General features: G+C 53.4%; 1 protein-coding gene across 1 annotated transcript in view; it reads right to left on the reverse strand.

The window, feature by feature from the left end:
• Nucleotides 1-326: 326 nt before the first annotated feature.
• Nucleotides 327-20178, reverse strand: part of Fam83b (family with sequence similarity 83 member B) — a 29266-nt gene continuing 9414 nt past the window's right edge. The window contains exons 2-4 of the mRNA XM_048347531.1: nt 7849-8013; nt 7066-7190; nt 327-2388 (exon numbers count right to left, since the gene is read on the reverse strand). Coding sequence (XP_048203488.1) covers nt 327-2388; nt 7066-7190; nt 7849-8013 — 2352 coding nt within the window. The remainder of the gene's footprint in view (nt 2389-7065; nt 7191-7848; nt 8014-20178) is intronic.

Raw genomic sequence — 20178 nt, forward strand, 5'->3', positions numbered from 1 at the left:
AGAAGGGAAGTTTGGGCCCATATTGTAAAATATCACATTCTAGATGGTTCTCGGAGGATGAGCTCTAGGACTGCAGGCACCGTGCAAAGGACTCTCTGAGCTGCACAGTTTTGGCGATGCTCCTCTTGCTTAAGAGTTGTTCAGTGCTTCATAGAAAAAAAAAATAGACTCTTATTAAAGAGTCCTGTCCTGGTGCCATTGCCATTTAAAAGTCATCGTGTTGCCCGGGAAGCGAGCAGGGCGGCAGGCCGGTTTGAGGGCGCGGACGGTGGCCGGCGGGCGGCGATCGGGCCGGTCGGGGCCGCCTCGGCCGTGGGGCCCGGGGCTCACTTGCTTTTGTGGATGAGGTTCCCGAACTTGTGCATGAAGCCGCGGAACTTGTTCTCGCCGCCGGGCGGGTAGGCGTGGAGGCCGCGCGCGCCCGCGGCGTAGCCCGGCAGGGGGCTGGCGCGGCCGGGGCCGTAGCCGCCGCCGCCCCCGGAGGAGGCGGAGGCCGGGGCCCGGGGCGCGCTCCCCGGCGCGGCGGCGCCCTCCAGCCTGCAGAAGGGCTCGAAGCGGCTGTAGACGCGCTGGTGGGCGGAGTGGGAGCGCAGGAGCTCGCCGGCCCGGGCGCGGGGCAGGGGCTGCGCGGGCGGCGGGGGCCGGGGGGGCGCGGGCGCCGCCCGGGCGTCGCGGAACTGCATCTGCTCGGTGTTGAAGCGGGGCGCCGAGGCGTCCCCGGGCCGGTCCCGCAGCGTGCGCTCGGCGGGGCCCGGCGCGGGCGGGGCGGGGCCGCGCGGCGGCTCGCGGGGGGCGGCGCGCAGGTCCTCGCGGCCGCCCGGGGCGGGGGAGGCGGGCGCGGCGGGCGCGGCGGGGGCCCGGCGGGGCGCGCGGGCGTCCTCGCCGCCCTCCGAGGCCAGCGACTCGGAGCTGCCGCACAGGCGGTAGAAGGCGGGCGCCTTGCTGCGCGCCAGGCCGTCCCTCCGCTCGGGCGTGAGGCTCAGCAGGGACCGGAGCTTCTGCGAGCCCTTCTTGAGGAAGCTCGGGGAGCCGCGGCCCTCCCTCCGCGGGCTCGGCTCGCCGCCCGGCGGCTCCTCGCGGTGGGCGTCCAGCAGGGCGGCGATGGAGATGGCCTTGGTGGCGGCGGCGCGGCCGGGCGGCGGCGGCCCGCGCGCGCCCGCCTCGCCCGCCTCGCCCGGGGCCGGGGCCTCCTCGGGGCCGCGGGCGACGTCGTGCAGGCTGCGGGCGCCCTTGAGCGGCTCCGCGCGGGGCGGCTCGGGGGCGCGGGCGCGGGCGCGGGCGCGGGTGAGCGTGCCGTACCCGCCGGGCTCCACGCCGGCCCGCGCCAGCTCGAACGACGGGAAGCTGCGCCGCTTCAGCAGCTGCTCGGCCGGCGCGGGGCTGGCGGCGCGGGGCGCGGGCTCCGCCGCGGGGCCGTGGGCGCCGGGGGGCGCCGGGGGCGTCGGGGGCGGGGCGGGCGGGGCGGGCGGCTCGGCGGGGGCGGCGCCGCCCTGGGAGCCGACGACGGTGGAGTTGGAGGAGCCGGTGGCGCCGCTGTTCCCCTCCCGCTGCTCGGGCAGCGTGGGCTTGAACACGAAGGAGGCGCGCAGCCGGGAGTGGGCGAGCAGCGCGGCGGGCGCGGCGGCGTCGGGCGCGGGCGCGGCGGCGTCGGCGCGGTCGTTGAGGTAGGACTCGAGCCGCCAGGTGCGCAGGAAGGAGCGGGTGGTGCGCTCCAGCGTGGGCATGCGCTGCTGCAGCCGCCGCACGTGGCTGTCGGTGCCGTGGAAGGACCGGCGCGCCGGCGCGCCCCGCTCCGCCCGCCGCTCGGCCCGGCCCAGGCTGGGGGCGCCGCCCCGGCTGGAGGACGCGGCGCTCAGGCTGAGGGCGTCGGCCGGCCGCGCCCAGGGGCCGGGCGGGGGCCCGGGGCGGGGCGGCGCGCGGCCCGGGGGCGGCGGGAACGGGGCCGCCTCCGTGGGCTCCCCGGCGTAGCTGTGCCGCTTCCGGTGCCCGTCGGGCGGGCCGGGCGGGAAGGCGCGCGGGGCGTGCGGCCCGTTCCCCAGCGGCGCCAGGTGGGGCTGGTAGCCGAGCGTCCCCACGCTGTACCGGTCCCGCTCGTGCCGGGCGAGGAGGCCGCGGGGCGGGAGCAGCCCGGGGTCGGCGCGCGGGGCCCCGGCCGGCCGGCTGGAGAGCGAGGCCAGGGAGGAGACGCCGGAGCGCGGGCCCAGCCCGTTCTCCCAGCGCGCCCGGCCCGCGCCCGGCCGCGCCCGGGCCGGAGCCTCGGGCGCCAGCGCGCGCGGCACGCAGGAGCGCGCGTACAGCGTCCGGAACTCCTCGTCGAAGCTCTCCACCAGCTGCCCCGAGATGAGCTGCGCCATGCTCACGTGCGCCTTCTCGAAGGACCACATGTAGCTGCGGGAGGGAGGGAGGGAGGGAGAACGGTCAGACGGTGAGCGCCACGGGCCCGCTTCACAGGTGACCCCTGCCCACACACTTTATCCTCCTACCGGGACGGTAACTGCTTTCAAAGTTCTGCATACAAGCTGAGCTTCCAATAATCTATCCATCAATACAAGGTTAGCATCAAATAATGTGTATCACCCAACTGGGGTGGATGCAAAAGGACCAAGAGACAGCGACACTCCCCAAATATACATATATATGTATATTTAATGAACAGAATAACAATTTAAATTACACAAAGTTTATATAAAGCAGACACATCCTGCTCAAGTGTGCAAAGAACGGTCCTCTCCAGGTCGGATTATGTTTAAATCAAAATCGAGTCTTAAGGGAGGTCGGACATTCTGCTTGCAGTGGAATGAAGCCAGAAATCAATAGCACGGGAGAAATTGGGAATTTCACATGTTTTCAAAAAGTAAGTAATACGGTTTGAAAACCCAGTGGATCAAAGAAGACTCAGGGGGACTTAGAAAATCCGGGGAGACAGGAAAAGCAGAAACACGCCCTATTCAAGTTCATGGAGTGCCATCAGAGCCCGGCTAAGCAGGCATGGCCCACCATTGCCATTGTCTTTTTAAATCAAAGCACACTTGAGAGATGGGCGTGACACCGATCAAAAGGCACTGTACGCACAGACTGACATGTTGACTTGAAAGACAGTAACAAAATAAATTCACTTGAAAGTGCACTTGGGCAGATTGTGGAGACAGAGAGACACAGAAAATTAAATAAGCAAAGATGGGACCTACAATTTAACCAATAAAGGAGGTACTATAGCTCATGACTTTCATGCTCGCTCCTCAAGAGGCTGAGATCTGAGGATCGTGTTTCAAAGCCAGCTGGGGAAGGGGAGTCCATTAGACTGTCATCTCCAATTAACCAGCAAAAATCCAATAGCAGAGCCTGGGCTCACATGGTAGAGCACCAGCTTTGAGTGAAAAGGCTAAGGGTCAGAGCCCAGACCCCGAGTTAAAGCTCCAATACACACACACACACACACACACACACACACACACCCCCCACACACACCCCACACACAGATTTACGAGATCGCTGATTAAACCACCCAGGAAGGTGGGACCCTGCTTTGCTCCTGATGCCAGGCCTGCTGGCCCAGACTGTACATCTCAGATTATTTGTTAGCAAATGAGCTTTTGGAAAAGTCATTCATAGGCTATAAAATCTCAGTGGCCAACTAGACCAAAATAAAAAACAACCCATAAAAATAGATAAGGAGAAAACAATGGTAAAAAACAAAGGCAAAAATAAAAATAGATATTAAATTTTTATTAAAAAAAAAAGTATCAGGGATGGCTCACACCTAGAATCCTAGCTATGTCAGAGGCTGAGATCTGAGGGCTGTGATTTGTGGCAGCCACGGCAGACAAATCTGAATGACTCTGGGCTCCAACTGAGCAGCAAAAAGCTAGAAATAGAGACACGGCTCAAGTGGCAGAGCTCCAGCTGTTTATGGAGAAGGCTGAAGGGGGACTTGAGGCCCTGGGTTTGTGCCCTGGTATCAGATACACAGGACAATGACACATACCACGTCACAACAAAATAACTCCACTGTTCACAATCGCTCGATTCTGACATAGTTCCAATAATATAAACCTGCATTTTTCATTTTACAAAAATCTTTTCTAAATGTATATTGGGACAAAAAGGACAGTGGATATTGATAAGAGCATTACAGACTTCATCAATTACCACAATAAGAAGCCGGGAGGCAACAACCCAAATTGGTGAGTTACGAAAGTGCAGTATAACCACTGTATTTAAGAGAATGCAAGAAAATCAGAAGAACCAGACACAAGAATTGAATGACTGCATCAGGAAGTCAGGACCAAGGGTGCTATCTCAAATCTTGTTACTATTTAAATTTTGAGCCTATGCACATATATTTACTGGTGTAAAAACATTGTTCCCAAATGCAAACGTATTGGTCATGAAGGCGGGAAGCCAGGGCGCATGACGTCTCAAAGAGTGGTTCAGAAACTTCTAGATTCCTTTCAGGAGGTTAGAAATTCAAGGCCAAAGGTTGTGCATAATTACTGCGTAGGGGGTGTAGCATAAACCTCACATATGATTATCTTCACGTCTGATCAGATATGGCTTTTGAGAGGCCATGTAACTTAAGCACAGCTCTTTAAAACATGAGATTAAAAATCAGACATTTATAAAAATCCTTTCTCAAGCTCAATTTTGTGTACACTATGCCATATTTACTAAATATCTTGCAGATTTCATAGGATGATGTGAGATGGGACGATCAAATCCAAGACATTACCCATACTCCCTGACAGGAAAGCCTGCCTGTCATCACTTCAGGGGTGGTTTCCTGCTGAAATTAAAAGCCATGGCCCAGTGAGGCTGAAGTAGCCGCACAGGCCCCAGGCCCCCGACAAAGGACCAGAAGTTGGGATCCCATCAAGTCCCACATCAGAACTGGAAGGGGAGAAGGGGTCCCGGCAGCCCGAGAGGGCCGGAGGAAAGCCACGGGGCCCCGGCTGAGGCTGCCTGAGTCACACGGCAAGATCCTCTCCCCAAAGCAAACCCCCCAACGGCCGTGGACGTCACCCCGTGGCAGAGCGTTTGCCTACCTGTGCCGGGCCCTGGGGCAAACCCCAGTGACAGAAACAGTGCTTAGCGCAGTCCATTCCTCCAGCAGTCAACAGTGGAAATACTAACATAGCAACGACAAGGGCTGTGGGCAACCAGAAGGAAACTCTGCCTCTGTTACATTTACCAGTAGGATCTGATCTCACAAGGAACCCTGGACCACAATCCGCCTAGTTAGGACTCCCTCCGAGTGAGGGTGACAGGGCCCCGTTGCCCTGGCCTGTGTCACCGTGACCAGCCTCTTCCTGATTGAGATGGGAGTCTAGAACTCATGTTTGGGCTGGCCCAGAAACACGAGCCTCCCAATTCCAGCCCCGCTGGGGTGTCTGAGATGTCCGGTGTGGTACCCCCGGGGCCCAGCAGGTAAATGGCCATGATGGATGGATACATTCTGTGTCCCGGGACGGTCCACTTGGGTCAGAGTTACGTCTGAGATGTAGGACAGAGACACTTGGGTCAGTGTTGTCCCTGGTCTGCGTACCACTGCCGTCTGCTTTTCTCTGCCTCAACCTAAAGTGGTTGGGACACCTTGGTCACACTTCGCCCCTGTGAATACCACAGGCGCCAAAACAAAGTGGAAGCGCATTGACTACTGAGAGCACCAGGAAAAGTCTAGCTAAGTAACAACGTAGAAAGCATTAATTAAGCTAAGCTTAAATGAGAGACGTCATGTTATAAGTCAAATAAATGCTCCATTTTAATTAAAATTTCCTTTAAAAGCCCTCTCCACGAAGCGTGTCTGAACAAACATATACACGCAAATGAGGCTTTAAAAGGACTCATTAATTCCAAGCCGTAGTTGTAATTTCTGCTCTTAATGAGTTTCATTCGACACGCCACACGGTATTTACCAGGAAGAACTTTAAAAGTTCCTGGTTTTAAAGAGAGCGTTAGCAGAAAATAACGGCCAGAGAAAGGCAGAGTCCCAAGAAAACGCCCGCCAGGCAGGGGGAGCTGGGGAGGGGTGGGGGGGGCGTCACGCGCACGCGCCCATGGGCGTGTCTCTAACCACTGGCACACCCCGACTGTGGCGTTCACCCAGGGCCGAGGTGGGGGCGCGCGAAGGGCCCCGGGCCGGGCGAGCCTCCCGCGGGGCCCCGGCAGCAGGGCCGTGACAGCTTGGTGAGAAGGAACGCTCACGCGGCAGGCTCCCCAGGCGTTGCACCAACAGCTTCCGCAGGCCAGGATTCCACGGGAGACACGCCACGTTTGGGTCAGAGAGCCGTGGACAGCCTCCGCCATCGCTCACCCCGCCTCCAGGAGGAGGAAGCCGAGCCTACACGGCCGCGGCCACTTGCTTCCCGCTCAGATATTTGTCTAAGGAGCACGAAGACCCACAACTGACACCCACGTAGCTAGGTCTCCCCTCTTCCCCCCCCCCCCAGCTCTCTGCTCTCTCTCTCTCTCTCTCCCTCCCTCCCTCCCTCCCTCCTTTTCCTAGTCCCAAGCTTGGGCTCCGGGTCTGGGCATGGTCTCTGAGCTCGTTTGCTCAAGGCTGGCGCTCTACCACTTTGAGCCACAGCACCGCTTCCATTTGCTCTTCTTTTTTTCTTTTGTGGTTAATGAGAGGTAAGAGTCTCATGGATTTCCTGCTCAGGCTGGCTTTGAACCTCAATTCTCAGATCTCAGCCTCCTGAGTACCTAGGATGACAGGCGTGAGCCACCAGCACCTGCCTTACCTTTCTTTCTTATTTTTAAGATACGACCCAACCAACCTTAGTAATGTTTCTAAAAAAATTAAAGTCATTTAAACAGGGCTGGGAATATGGCCTAGTGGTAGAGTGTTCGCCTCATATACATGAAGCCCTGGGTTCGATTCCCCAGCACCACATATACAGAAAACGGCCAGAAGCGGCGCTGTGGCTCAAGTGGCAGAGTGCTAGCCTTGAGCAAAAAGAAGCCAGGGACAGTGCTCAGGCCCTGAGTCCAAGCCCCAGGACTGGCCAAAAAAAAAAAAAAAAAGTCATTTAAACGACAAACCTGAAAACAACCCGACGCACTTACCTGTAAGAACCATACAACACTTTCTGGCAGTCGACTAACAGAAATTTCTGCTCCAGTTTTCCATGGAATTTTGCTCCAGTTTTTGAAAGGTAATCTTGGCCTTTTACTGTCCGTACTCGAATATTCTAAATTTTATATAAATGTAAAATTAAGAAAATTATGTCTGGAAGGGAGATAATTTCAAAAGTAACATATATATGTATTTTTTTGTCAGTATATTTGGAGTAAACTTAAATCGCACTAAAAATCCATGGAAAAGCAGTGTCAAAAAATATTTCTCCTAATTCAGATCCCCAAGGAAAGCATTTGCAAAGCGCATTTTAGTGCAGCTTAAATTGGAGCTGTTTCCACGGACACAGCGCGGGCTGCTAACCCCCGTGGGCTCCTCCACGAGAGTCCCCAGGAGCCAGCGCGTCAGCCAGGGGGTCACACCGGCAAACTCGGTCTTCCTCCCACCAACCAAACTCGGCTGAACACGCTTGGCCAAACGGTTCTGACAAAGCAACCCACGGCATCACAGTCACTCGCCAGAAGGTTCCAGGTCATCTGTGCGAAACTGATGCTGCGCTTGGCGGGCCTGGCGGGCGAGTCAGCTCAGAAAGGCCCAGCCAACACCCCGAGAAAGATGCGGCGGAGCCCCGGCATCCTCCAAAGCCCAGCCACACGCCCCCTCCAACACATACGCACCGCTCCAACGTGGCTCCCATCTACCCGAACGGGACGTCAGCCTGGCTCCCGTGAGAAGGGCACCGCAAAGTACCTGAGAAGACACGGAACTCTTACCCGGAGACGTTGAACTTGACAGCCCTGCCGCTCAGTCATCTTTAGAAAATGACCAAAGTTGGACTCGTCGAGTAAAATGTACACGGATACTCCTCGCGTGGACGCCTCCACTATTTCCTTGAAGATGTCCACATCCGTGAATATGTCCATCACCAGAGCAATGACCTGTGGACGATGAGAATGTGAAACAAGTTCAGGTGCACGGTCAAGATGGCTGCTTTCTGCCAAGTGGAGATGGCGGAATGCATCGCGAGGCACGAGGCGCCGGAGGAGCGGGTCAGAAGGGGTCCTCACGGCACGCGAGGCGCGGGAGGAGCGGGTCGGAAGGAGGGCGGGCAGGCAGGCAGAAGCTGCCCCCAGGGCAGAGGGGGGCTTACTGTGGGCAGAGAAAGGAGGAGGCGGCTAGAAAGACGCCAGGCAGTGAACCGGGCCAAACATCAACGAACTCATAAAAGCGAGATAGAAAAGAATTATAAAGGTCCAGGGTCTCATATGCACCCTAATGCATTTACCTCGCACCGCATGCATTTACAGATCCAAATGTTTCACCTCCTATTTGCCGCACATTACGAGACGAACACAAATTAAATGTGAATTAATTGTGGCCAAAGCTGGCTGACTGTTCCCATAAAACTAAAAAATTAACAACAATAATAAGGGACACCACTTGGCACTAGCATATGTCCGATGCAGTGCACAGCAAACAAAGGCCGAGGCAGCGGTAGGAAAGGGTCTGGATTGCGTTGGGGAGAGTCCGTGTGTCCAGGCACACTTGACAGGACATGAGTCCAAGTCCATGGCCAAGCTAACGTACAGCTTATCGGGAGGAAAGACAGGGAACTGGGCTTTGGGAAGATCTCCTACCTTACACTTAAATTGCATGGAACGGAGACTAGAGTGTTACTGGAGAAAGAACTGGAAAGCAGAGTCCAAAATGTAAAAAAAAATGGGAAAAGGGAATGCAGGGGAACAGGTTTTGTTTTGAAGAAAGCCTGACCAAAGGCTGCTGGCTTTCATTTCACTTCTTCATAGTGCATGTAAATTCTGCCTGAGGTAGCCCGCTCACTGGTGCTCACGTGGTACTGAAACACTACGAATGTCGCCAGTCAGTAAATGTGTGTCAGCTCACAGGCAGAGCATCAGCTAAGCCATTCAAGAAAGCATCTGATCAGGTAGTAAGCAATTCACTGTCACAGTAACTCAGAGAACGAAATGTCAATCTGTATGTGTGCGGATGTTAGGGGCAGGTAGAGAAATAGGAAATAGATGGCAGGGCTTTATTAGTAAATAAAGATGGTTTTCATTTAATTTGCGGGGGGAATTGAATCTGGAAAACTAGCATCACAAAGGCACGGAGGTAAAGACTAGAATGAAATGAAAATGACAGTAATACTTTTAACAAATGCATACTCGGTGAGCGTTGGAAGTTAAGCACAGAGGCCACTATGCGTACAACCACGGAGCGAGGTGTGATGAGCCAGTATTTATGTAGATCACGAAGCACCTTGGAAACCTGATTACATTTCATCTGGAGCACAATCTAAGTTTTGAAGAAGGTGTTACCTGAAGAGTATCTGGGAACTGGGTAAGAGGACGGGCATCCATCTAAGTTCTGCTGCATCACCTGATACACAGATGTGCAGCCTTCCTGACAACTTTCATGGTGATGTTCATGTCTGTAAGTGCACAGAAGTCCCCGCACAAGTGTAGCAGAATGGACACTTCAGGGCAGGGCTCATCAGAGCGCTTCCTCAGAACCAGGCTTCCGTGTATTTGATGCTCCGTGACCCTTTGTGATCTACTGAGATGCAAAGTATTGGCAGTGTGCTTTGATCTGCCCTAGATGCTTAATGAAATGTAGGTGAACTTCGGGTTAATGTTCTACTGTCAACGCTGTCATTATCACCCTCCGAATGGAGTGTGATACCTTTTAGGCTTCATTTGAGGGGACTCCAACAACTGTGGTAAGTGTCTGAATAGAGACATGAGCATTTATTTTTTTTTCCAACAGAAGAAAAACTAGTAGGGAGCTCAACTTCTTAAAAAATGATTAATAGAGCTCTATAATAACTGTATTTATAATAACATTGAACAAAACTGGAAAACTTTAAAGAACTGAGTAATAGAAATAAAGGGAAATGATCACTAAAGGGATATATATTTCAAAGTCTGTAAAAACTTGTCAAAAATAATGTGTTAAATGGACTTGGCTGGTATGAAGAATAGCTGCCTTTGGCCTTTGTTCAAACTAAATAAGAACCAATAGTTGTCACAATATATCAGCTGTCTTGGTCTGCCATCAGGGAGTCATCTGGGAAAGTCAGAGATAGTATATCAATAAAACCAGAGGAGAGCTTGCGTGTACCAGGCTCTAAAACTCGACCTGTAATAACTCCACCTCACTCCTGATGATGAGTATTAAATTAACATGAGTGATAGAATCTAGAGCTTTATCCTACCTGTTACCAGGAAGCTCCACTCCCACATGTGAAAACAAGAGAACTGCGCGGATGTCAAAGGATCTAGACAAAGGGAATGTCAGAAGGCATTGGAGACAAAGTTCATGTCAGAAGTTCTAGACGAAGTAGCTGTCAGAAAATCTAGACAAAATGGGTGTCAGAGGTTCTAGACAAAGTGAGTGTCAGAGTATCTAGACAAAAATGGGTGTCAGAGGGTCCAGAGATGAACTTCTTGTCAGAGGAGCTAGACAAAGTTGATGTCAGAGCATCCAGACAGACTAGGTGCCAGAGGTTCTAGACAAAGTGGATGTCAGAGGATTTAGACAAAGTAGATGTCAGGAGGCCTGGAGATGATGTACTTGTCAGAGTGTTTAAACAAAGCACATGTCCGAGGATCCAAACAGAGTAGGTCTCAGAGGTTCTAGACAAAGCAGATGTCCGAGGATCCAAACAGAGTTGATGTCAGAGGATCTAGACAAAACAGAGAGTCGTGAAAAGTGACGAAACCCAAGACTCACCTGCCCTCCTAACACCAGGATAAAGGAGCCATACAAACACAGGGCCCGCCTTGCAGAGAATAAGAGAAAGCTCTGGAAGGCCACGGAGGGCTCACTCAGGCCCACTCGGCCCAACCCACCCTTACAACGCCCCTAAGTGCGCAGCACTGCTCTAGCGTATGGGGGGGAGAGGGGGCAGGTTCTCCCACGAGGCTCCTGGTGAGGTCACAGTAAGCTACCGTCTTCCCACAGGGAGAGCCACCTCTATCTAGAAGACTGGAGAAGACCGGCGCTGGTGAGAACGAGGAGGAAAGAGACCCTTCTTGCCCAAGGTCTGGCCGGTGACTCAGAAAGACAAGCAGGCAGGGCCTCACTCACCCAAAGCAGCTGGCTGCCTGGACGCCTGGGGTCGCGGCTGCCACCCGAGGCGGGGGTGGGGGGGGAGACAGAGGTGGAGACGGAGGTGGAGGCCGACCCGCCCGCAGGTCGCAAGTGGCAGTCGGAGGGGGTCAGAATGTGCGGTCTGTCATTGGGGGGGGGGGGGGATGAGTGCGGATGGAGATGGTACACCTGGCACTTCAGGATGCAAGAGTCAAGGATGGTTGAGCTGTCTCCGCCATCAAGACGCCGCAGGTGTCGGGGAAGTGACGCTCAGTACGGATGCACTGCACACGGCACCCCGCCCGTAGGCACCTTTCGGTGCTTCGTGTGTTTCAGGTAACACGCACTTAATGTTCAGATTAAAAATGGAAACTGCTCCTATGCCATGGCAGAACGAGACATGACGCTTTTTAGAAGTGTTGCTACCCAAAAATGAGGATCACATTTTAGTAAAATTCTAGCAGTAAAATTCTTTACAGTTTTTTAATCAACAGGAGCCTGCATATCAAGTCTGTATATTCATTAGGAGGTAATGACAGACTCAGTACAAACCATGACACGCCTATCAGGTTTCACAGGGGACGAGTGTAGCTTTAAGATGAGAAGACACGGATTCCGGCAGGAGGAGCGTGGGGTTGCCTCGGGAGGAATGGATGTGTGAACCTGCGTGTCATGTTTACAGGTGACTACTGACATTTCATTTCCACCTTTATTATTAAAGCTTCCAAACCTACGGAAAAGCTGAAAATAAACAGCCAACTGCCGGCACTTTAAGTATACTTGCTCAAATTTTGTAACGTTTGATTTAATTTTTACCGGTATGTGCTGTGCGGCTTGAGATGGAACTGTAGGCTAAGATCAATGAGACGGTGGCTGCAGTTTGCAGTCGGCGCTGGGAGGGGGTACAGCGGGGGTACTTGAGGACGCGTGCTGAAAAGAGGGTGCTTGTCAGCCACCAGAGACCTTCATTAAAAGAATAAACATTTTGGTACTTAATTTCCTAATAGCTTGCTACGAACCTTTCAATTTCGCATCTAATTGTATGCGTAATTGGTTATTTTCACTGGTGATATTTAAAAGAAAACTTACCACAGTGAAAATGAATGTATTATAATATTCATTATTTTAAATCATTGTTCTGAATGAATTTTTTATCAATCATTAGGAAAGCAAAGGAAGTAAATTAAGAAACAAAGAATGATTTCAAGTACGGGAAGAAGCCAAGAGGGAGAGATTTGAAGTTCGATTATTTTTAAAACAGAATATTTCAGAATGACATGAAGACATTTTACGTGAAAAGCAAAACCAACAAGAACGACCCCTCTGAGTTAGACTGAAGCGTACCTGATCCTTACCAGGCCCGTGTGCTGTGATTACGGTTGTGTAGATTTTCCCAGATCTAACTTTACAAAGCTCAAGTGCATTGACTCAGTTATACCTGGTTTTGGAGTAGACTCGACAACAGATGCTCAGTAATAATAAACCGCAAGCCTGCGTGTGGTCTGCAGGGTCGTAACGCAAGGCGTCAACGCGATGCTTGCTGCCGTAAAGCGACTGCAAAGGACGCCGGGAGAATCGCAGTCTCTGACCAAACAAAAGCCCTGTGTCCGGCGTCAGCGCGTCCCTTCCCATCCAGTTACAGAAGGAAGAGGGCAGACCATCTCTAAGCGCTGCAACACAGTGTCCCTGAGCAGAAAGACGCGGGCAGGCACGGCAGAGCGGCTGCTGGGGGCGGGGCCATGGCGCAGCAGCGCAGGGGCGCCCTAAACCAGGGCTACGGTCGCCGTCGCCATCGTCCCCGAGGGAGAGTGGGCGCTGGAAGTCACCAACTGGATCTTCCGGTGACGTCGGCCAGGCCAGGTGCGCTTGGTTTCCTAACAGCATCTGGGCCACATGGTTTGCTTTTATGGCCCTCGAGTACCTCGGGGCTGCACTTCTACAGCCATAAACAGAAGGTGAGCCTGCTGGACAGCGGAACTCCGGCCGTGCGCGGAGCCCTCCGGGGCCCGGGCCGCGGAGCTCTGCTTTCCCGCCCCAAGTCTTCATTCTGAGGTGCAGAATCTCAAGCATTACAAAAGAACTAAGATCGACTTCTCCCAAGACGCCTTTAGAGGGAGAGAGGCTTTTTCCTGGGCCACGCACCACCGCCGGGCTGCAGGAGCTGTCTTCGGAACCTTGGCGACAGAAAGGCCCACCTGCCGGGAGCAGAGGCTGGAGGAAGCCCACAGACAGCGAGGACAAAGAGCAGGACCGGAGTAAGCACGCAGAAGTGTTGGGAAGGTACAGAATGCTGCACCGGAAGGGAAGGGGGCTGGGTAAGAGTTGCCAAAGCACTCTGGGTCTACAGAGCCCAGAATCTCCCGGCCCCATCCCATGGAGGAATGGAACCCTGCGGAGGAGGAATTAGCAGTAAGGCCAGAAGGATTATAATGCAAATGTGGTCCAGATGGTGGAGCCCCAGCCTCCCATCCTAGGCCAACTACAGATTCCAAGAGCCACCCAGAAAACAAGAGGCTTTCTAGTTTAAAACTGCAAAGCCCAAGAATTATGCGATTAAAGTAATACCTTAGAAGGTTAATGCGCTTGCACATATGGACGCCGCGAGCAAGTAGAGGGATTAGGGGTCCTCGGTGGCAGTGCGACATGACATCCAGATGTGGACGGCAGAGGCCGGACCAAAGGCCCAGGTCAAGCACCCAAGGGAGACCTGGCCAGGCTTGCCAGCTGACCGCTGTCAGGGGGAGGGAGGAAGCCAGCCAGCTCCCCAGGGCTTCCAGGCCTCTCCCGCAGGCTAGAAGCAAACCGAATGCTGCCATGTTTTCACGCACAGGGAGAGCCATCAGACTAGGTGAAAATGTGGTCGAAATGATACATTTCTCCTCTCTTCTCTGTTAGCTCCTGCGACAAGGATTTTCAGGCGGCGGAAGAAAGGGCAGTTACAAGCCCTGGGAAAGGGGAGCCGCACTCCAGGGAGATCTATGGACTGGGTGCGGTGAGCGCAGAAGAGATGGTCCTGGAGACGGGCCATAGATACATAATATAGATATACAATACACAGACATACAGTATGGACACAAGAAACAGCAAATTATCTTCCCCGGGGCTGAAAATGGCACATTTCATATTTTATGGGAAGTTTGTATTTTCAAGTCTTCAGAACGATGATTAAAATCTCCCTGTTAAATCTTAAATGTCTTCCACTAGGAAAATTATAAAATAGTCTTTATTTACTTTCCTACAGGTTCACAAAAAGAAACTTAATGTCCTGGAGGAAGACATTATTTTTGTTCACTGCATATTTTAGAGGTAAAAATTGATGTATTCAAAATTGAGACTGCTTCTAGCAAAAGCTGTAACATTATATGTATGTCAACAAACAATCTGTTAGACTACACTATGAAATTAAAGAAATTACACATCTTTGGGTATTCTCTCTCCTGGATATTTCAAATGGACATATTACCTGAATCTGGAATAGATTCCAAATAAATCTATTCTGGGGCAGAGTCAAGCTTTCAAGGCAGCAGAAATGGAGGCTGATGATTACAGAAGAGAATGGGATCATTAGAATAAAACAGAGGAGAAAGCCTCCGTCTTCTCTTGGAGCAACTCATTAAATCTGGTTACTGTACCAAAACTGAAAAATGGCATTTTAGAACCCTCTTAACTTTCAAGCATTTCTGAAGGCCGGTAACTCCATCTTGCATACATGAGGACACAAATAACACTGAGAAGGAACCACCATTCTGACGCGCAAAATCCAAGGTGGAATTCAAGCAAAGTGTAACTTTAATATGACCGTGGTTGAGGTTACTTGGGGAAACAAATCAAATGGCATAAGAAAATTGCACAAAGGGGCACTGAAACATTTATGCAAGTCACAGTAGAAGAAAAATGTATCCAAATTGTTAGAATATAAATGAGTTCAATAAGAAACCTAACCTTTGGTGTTGATTACCAAGTTGCTCAAATGCACGGGCGAGGCTGGGGGCTCAGTGCTCTGAGAGCAGAGGAGGAAAAGCCATGCAGAACACGCTGCTGCATTTATCACACGATAGAAGACGCCCTCGGTGAGTCACTGACGTTCACGTCGAAACTAAGTGACAGTCCGTGAGCACCTGAAAGTCTCTAACCCCCCATCCCTTAAGATCATTTTGACAGTGAGGGCACTTTCTGTAATTCTAAAATCTCCATTATAAAAACAAAACAGAAAGTAACATTCTTAAGACGTCTCTATCATACACACAGGAGTAAGGGAAAAGAAAGAAGGAGAGAACAACAGAAAGACAAGGATTATTAGCTATTCTCTTGTGCATTTTAGAATAAGGAGGGGGGAATACTAATTTCACAACCAAGACCATGTTTCTTTGTTCTTGTTTTTCCTTTCATTGTGGCATGTGGGCAATTTTGTTTGTTTGTTTTTTTTTTTTTTGCCAGTCCTGGGCCTTGGACTCAGGGCCTGAGCACTGTCCCTGGCTTCTTTTTGCTCAAGGCTAGCACTCTGCCACTTGAGCCACAGCGCCACTTCTGGCTTTTTCTATATAGGTGGTGCTTGAGGAATCGAATCATGTATACAAGGCAAGTACTTTAACACTAGGCGATATTCCCAGCCCCTGTGGGCAATTTTTTCTTACAAAACTGAGATTATTATATTTACCTGATGGCTTTGCGAGACAGTATTTTCCTCACTACAGGCTGTTGTAATATTACATGCACAAAAGACATTTCCTTACAACAGTGCAAAGAATGTTATCTGCACGCAAGGAGAGGAATGGAGACCTCCAGAAAGAAGACTCTAACTTACTCAGCGAGGGGGTTAGATCACTGGGGGCTCTGGAAGGAAGCCAGATTCTCTTAAATGTTTTCAGTACTGAGACATTTCTGAGAAGGTCCTGGAAGTGAAAGGAGCCAGAGAGCGAGAGCTAGAGCTCTGGCACTTCAGCAGAAAGAATAAACAACCACACAAATGTGAAAACAACCCTCCATCCTCCGTCCGATGGCTCCTATTGGTCAGAATAGAGTTGTGGACAGCACCCGGGGCAGATGAGAGACAGAACAGCTTGTTCTGCACTTCCTGTGCATGTATGTTGTTATACCAACGTGGACAGACGGAATCAACCTCAGAATATGAAAATCATTAGATGGGACAAAAGACAAAACAATGCGTATTTTAAGTCAGACTCGGAGTTGCAGCTAAGGAATCCTTGTTGTTTTTTAAACAAAATTACCCTTGCAGTTTTTGCAATACTCCCACTTCTGTTGTGTCGTTTTGTCTTTGCTGGTTTGGAGAGGCACCTGTGCACGGAGGGCAGGGTGTTACACATACATATCACAAATCACCTATTACATTTGTGAGGCAAGAGCCAGAATTACGGCTTAATCCCTGAAAATTCTTACAGAGGAAACACCTGGGGAGATGAGATGCATGAGACTAATTAATGTGTACTGCCCTTTATGCCTTCCTAAGTGCATCTCTTCCCTTTATCCTTTAACTCGTGTCGCATCTCACACCGAGTCAGAATCCACTGTTGCTATTTCTCGTTTTGGTTTCAGAAATACGTTGGACATGTTGGACATGAACACCCGCCTCACGGTGCGGTAAACATTACAGGAAATACGCAAGGGCGCTCAGCCAAAAGAGACACAGGAGAGGAGCAGTATCCGAGTTCGAATCCAGGATCCCGCACTTGACCCATGCCCTCAGTCCTAAGAGAAGAAACTTGACCTAAAGCCTGAAGAAGAGCACAGGTCCACGTCGAGAGAGGGGCAGGCGCTCCTGAAACGGGGCAGGTGGGAGACCACGGGTCTCTGCAGAAGGAAAGAGGCTCGAGGCCTGGAGAACGCGGAGCAGGCCTCGGTGACACACGCGGCAGGGGCAAGCGACGCCTCTCGGCGAAAGCCTGCGTGGGGCTGAAGGCGGAGGGGAGAGGAAGACGCGGGGGGAGCTCCGCCATCTCCACGCCGGGGACCCAGGACGGCAGCGCTGGAGCCGTGACAGGCCGGGCTCCTCACGGTGGAGCTGGCACGGGAGCCCCGGGAGCCCTCGAGGCCGCCATCGGGCGGGGCCCGGGGCTGCCACAGGGCCTGCCCTCCCCCAGGGAGGGAGGGAGGGAGGGGGAGGAACCGTGCTGGACCTGCAGCCAAGTGTGGTCATGGAAATCTGAGCCTCGCTGGAGGAGTGATTTCCCCGTCTATGCCGCGTGACGGGCTCAGGACGCGCGTCAGTGCCTTAAGGACCTTACCAGGGCGAGACCACGGCGACGGCTGGAATCCACCCCGCACTCGTGGCCGGGCTCCCTCGGCGGCCTCCTCACTGGCCACGAGAGCTGCGGCCACGGCGTCGGTGGCCGCCAGCTCCAGCCCGGAGGCCCTCAGGTAAGGACCAGCGGGGAGGCCACCAGGATCCCAGCGACGGGAATCGTCCTGGGAAAGGAAGCGGAGCGACTCCCAGCTAAACACTCAGCGGGCGGCGCCAGGTGTGTTTCCACACTAGACCCCCGACCGTCTAGACCTCCTTGCACTAGCCCACGGTGCTTCCTTTTCAGAAGGCTGGTTTTTACGACGCAAGCTGCTCTCGAGGATTTTGGCTAACCTATATGCACACGCTCGAACCAGGTGAGATCCCCCGACAGCTTCAAGTTCCAGCAGACCGCTGTCATTTTCACCGTCCACTTTAAATGGAAACAAAACCCCCCACCAACTTTTGGACGTAGGGTATTCTTCCCTGACCTCTCAAAAACAAGTATCCAGAAATAAACACGGTGCCACGTGAACGTATCTGAGGAGGACAACAGCTGCAGACTCCGGGCAGCGATGGGAGTTCTGTCTCGAGCCTTTGTCGCGGCGTGGACTCCGTGGGCCAGGCGAACCCTCGGAAGGCGGGCGGGCTCCAAACGGTCGTGCCGCGAATCTGTGTGCCGTGTGAGCACGTGTTAGAACGCCCCAACGGAACAAGTGTGCTTGCACACACACAGCTCGCAGGGGTTGAAAAGAAAGCAGCGAGCAAGCACCAGAATGCCCAAGCGGCCGTCTCCCTGAGGACACAGAAGCCACACGCACTGCACAAACACACACGCCTGTGAGGCCGTCGGTAGAGGAAAGGGACGCTGCCCGGAACTGACGGTATCCGCTGCGCCTCCCCCACCCCGGAACTACCCCCGGCCTCAGGTGTCATTTCCCTCCATCCCTCCTGAGCCACAGGATCAACTTCTCGTGCGGCATCTGTGTCTTCCTGCCCGTGCTTGGGTTTGAACTTGCGACCTCGCTTGCTCGCTCAGCGGGCGTTGTCTTACTTGAGCCACGCTTCTAGCGCGGCTTTTTTCTGGTTGTGGTTAGGAGGTGGGAGTCTCCGATTCCCTCTGCCCTGGGAGTCAACGCAAACTGTAATCCTCTGCATCTCAGCCGCCTGAGCAGCTAGGATTCCAGGCGTGAGCCACCGGGGTGCAGCTCAAGGGACTTTCGAAGACGCTGGTCACCAACCATGTGGAAACACGGCCTGCGGGGTTCAGTCTGAAATCCACTGTGATGCTGACAGTGAGCAAACTCCTTCCCATCGGGAAATATGGCCTAGTAGCAAGAGTGCTTGCCGCTTTTATTTTCAACCGGAAGAAAATGAAGGATAAGGAGTGGCTTATCTTCCGACCGAAAGGTCCACGGAAATGCTCCTAAGCACCCGTCACCGCGCACCGCGTGCCCACGAAAAGCCAAGTGGTGGAGCAGCGGTCCAACGCCGGGCGGTATGGCTGGGATCTTTGCTCCTCGCCTCTCTCTACCCACCTCTGCAATGCTGCTATGTGAACATCCTCTACAGAACACACCCTCTCCGCCGGGCCCCCAGGGCTCGCCGCTGTCGCCCTAGCTACTCAGGAGGCTGAGGTCTGGAGGACTGTCGCAAAGCCAGCCCAGGCGGAGACGGCGGCTAAGCTCCATCTCCAACGCAGACAGCAAAAAGCAAGGCTGCAAGCGTGGCCCAGACGGCACGGTGTCGGCTGAGCAAGCCGGCAAAGAAAAACTAGTGCAAGGCCAGATTTGTGGCTGTTATTTCTAAAATATTTTGGCCAAGCAAAAGTCTCTGTATTTGAATTCTGGATCTGAAGGGCCTGTTATTTTTTCTACCGTGTCATGCACGAATCTGAGCGGGTTTTATATTCTACTCCAGTGACACACAAAAATGTCACCCCAAACACCAGATGGTGGAGGACAAACCCCGGCAGAGTCCATCTCTTAGGTTCCCCAGGATGACACATGCTCTTAATTAACATCTCCTCAAGTGTGTTTTCTCCCATGTCAGCCGCCTGCGTGCACGGGACTGCACTTGCACGTTCCGTCCCGCGCCTGCGTACGCTTCCTTGGCAGACGGCAGACACTTGTGTTACACGACAGAGCGCGGACCGCATTTGCTCAATCTGTCTACGCCAACTGTCACTCTCAGGAAAACCGAGGGGCACGCCACCGCCGGCCGCCGCGCCCTCTCTGCTGGGGAAGGGCTTCTGGGCCTCGCGCCTGCCTGCCACCGCACGCCCCTGGCTTGCTCGCGGGGGCTGAGGACGTGGAGGAAGAGCCGCTCGAGTCAGTGGGTGATGCAGCCACCAAAGGACCCGCTCCGTGCACACCATGGACGTGATTCGAACCCGCAAGCACTCGGCTCCGCCTCACCCCCGCGCCCCCTGCCCCTCTGCACCGGGGAATGGGAAGGGCAAGAGGGGGAGACCCTCGGACCCCTTCTACACACCACAGACACACTGCTCTCACTACCACAGGAGAGAACAAGGCAGCCACTCTTGGTGCGCATCACAGGTAAAGTGACGAGAATGCCAAGCCGCTTCTAAGACTGAGAGACAGTGGATGGCTACAGGAATTTTCTTTTTTTCAGTGTGGACATTAAACCCAGGTCTGCCAGTCTGCCTACACGTGAGACCGGCACAGTAGACCCCCACCCCCTCCAGTACCAAACACGGAGTCTGGGACGCAGGGACACAGGTGGCCGCCAGTGC

The sequence above is a fragment of the Perognathus longimembris genome, chromosome 6, assembly GCF_023159225.1.
Source record: "Perognathus longimembris pacificus isolate PPM17 chromosome 6, ASM2315922v1, whole genome shotgun sequence".
Taxonomy (NCBI): Eukaryota; Metazoa; Chordata; class Mammalia; order Rodentia; family Heteromyidae; genus Perognathus; species Perognathus longimembris.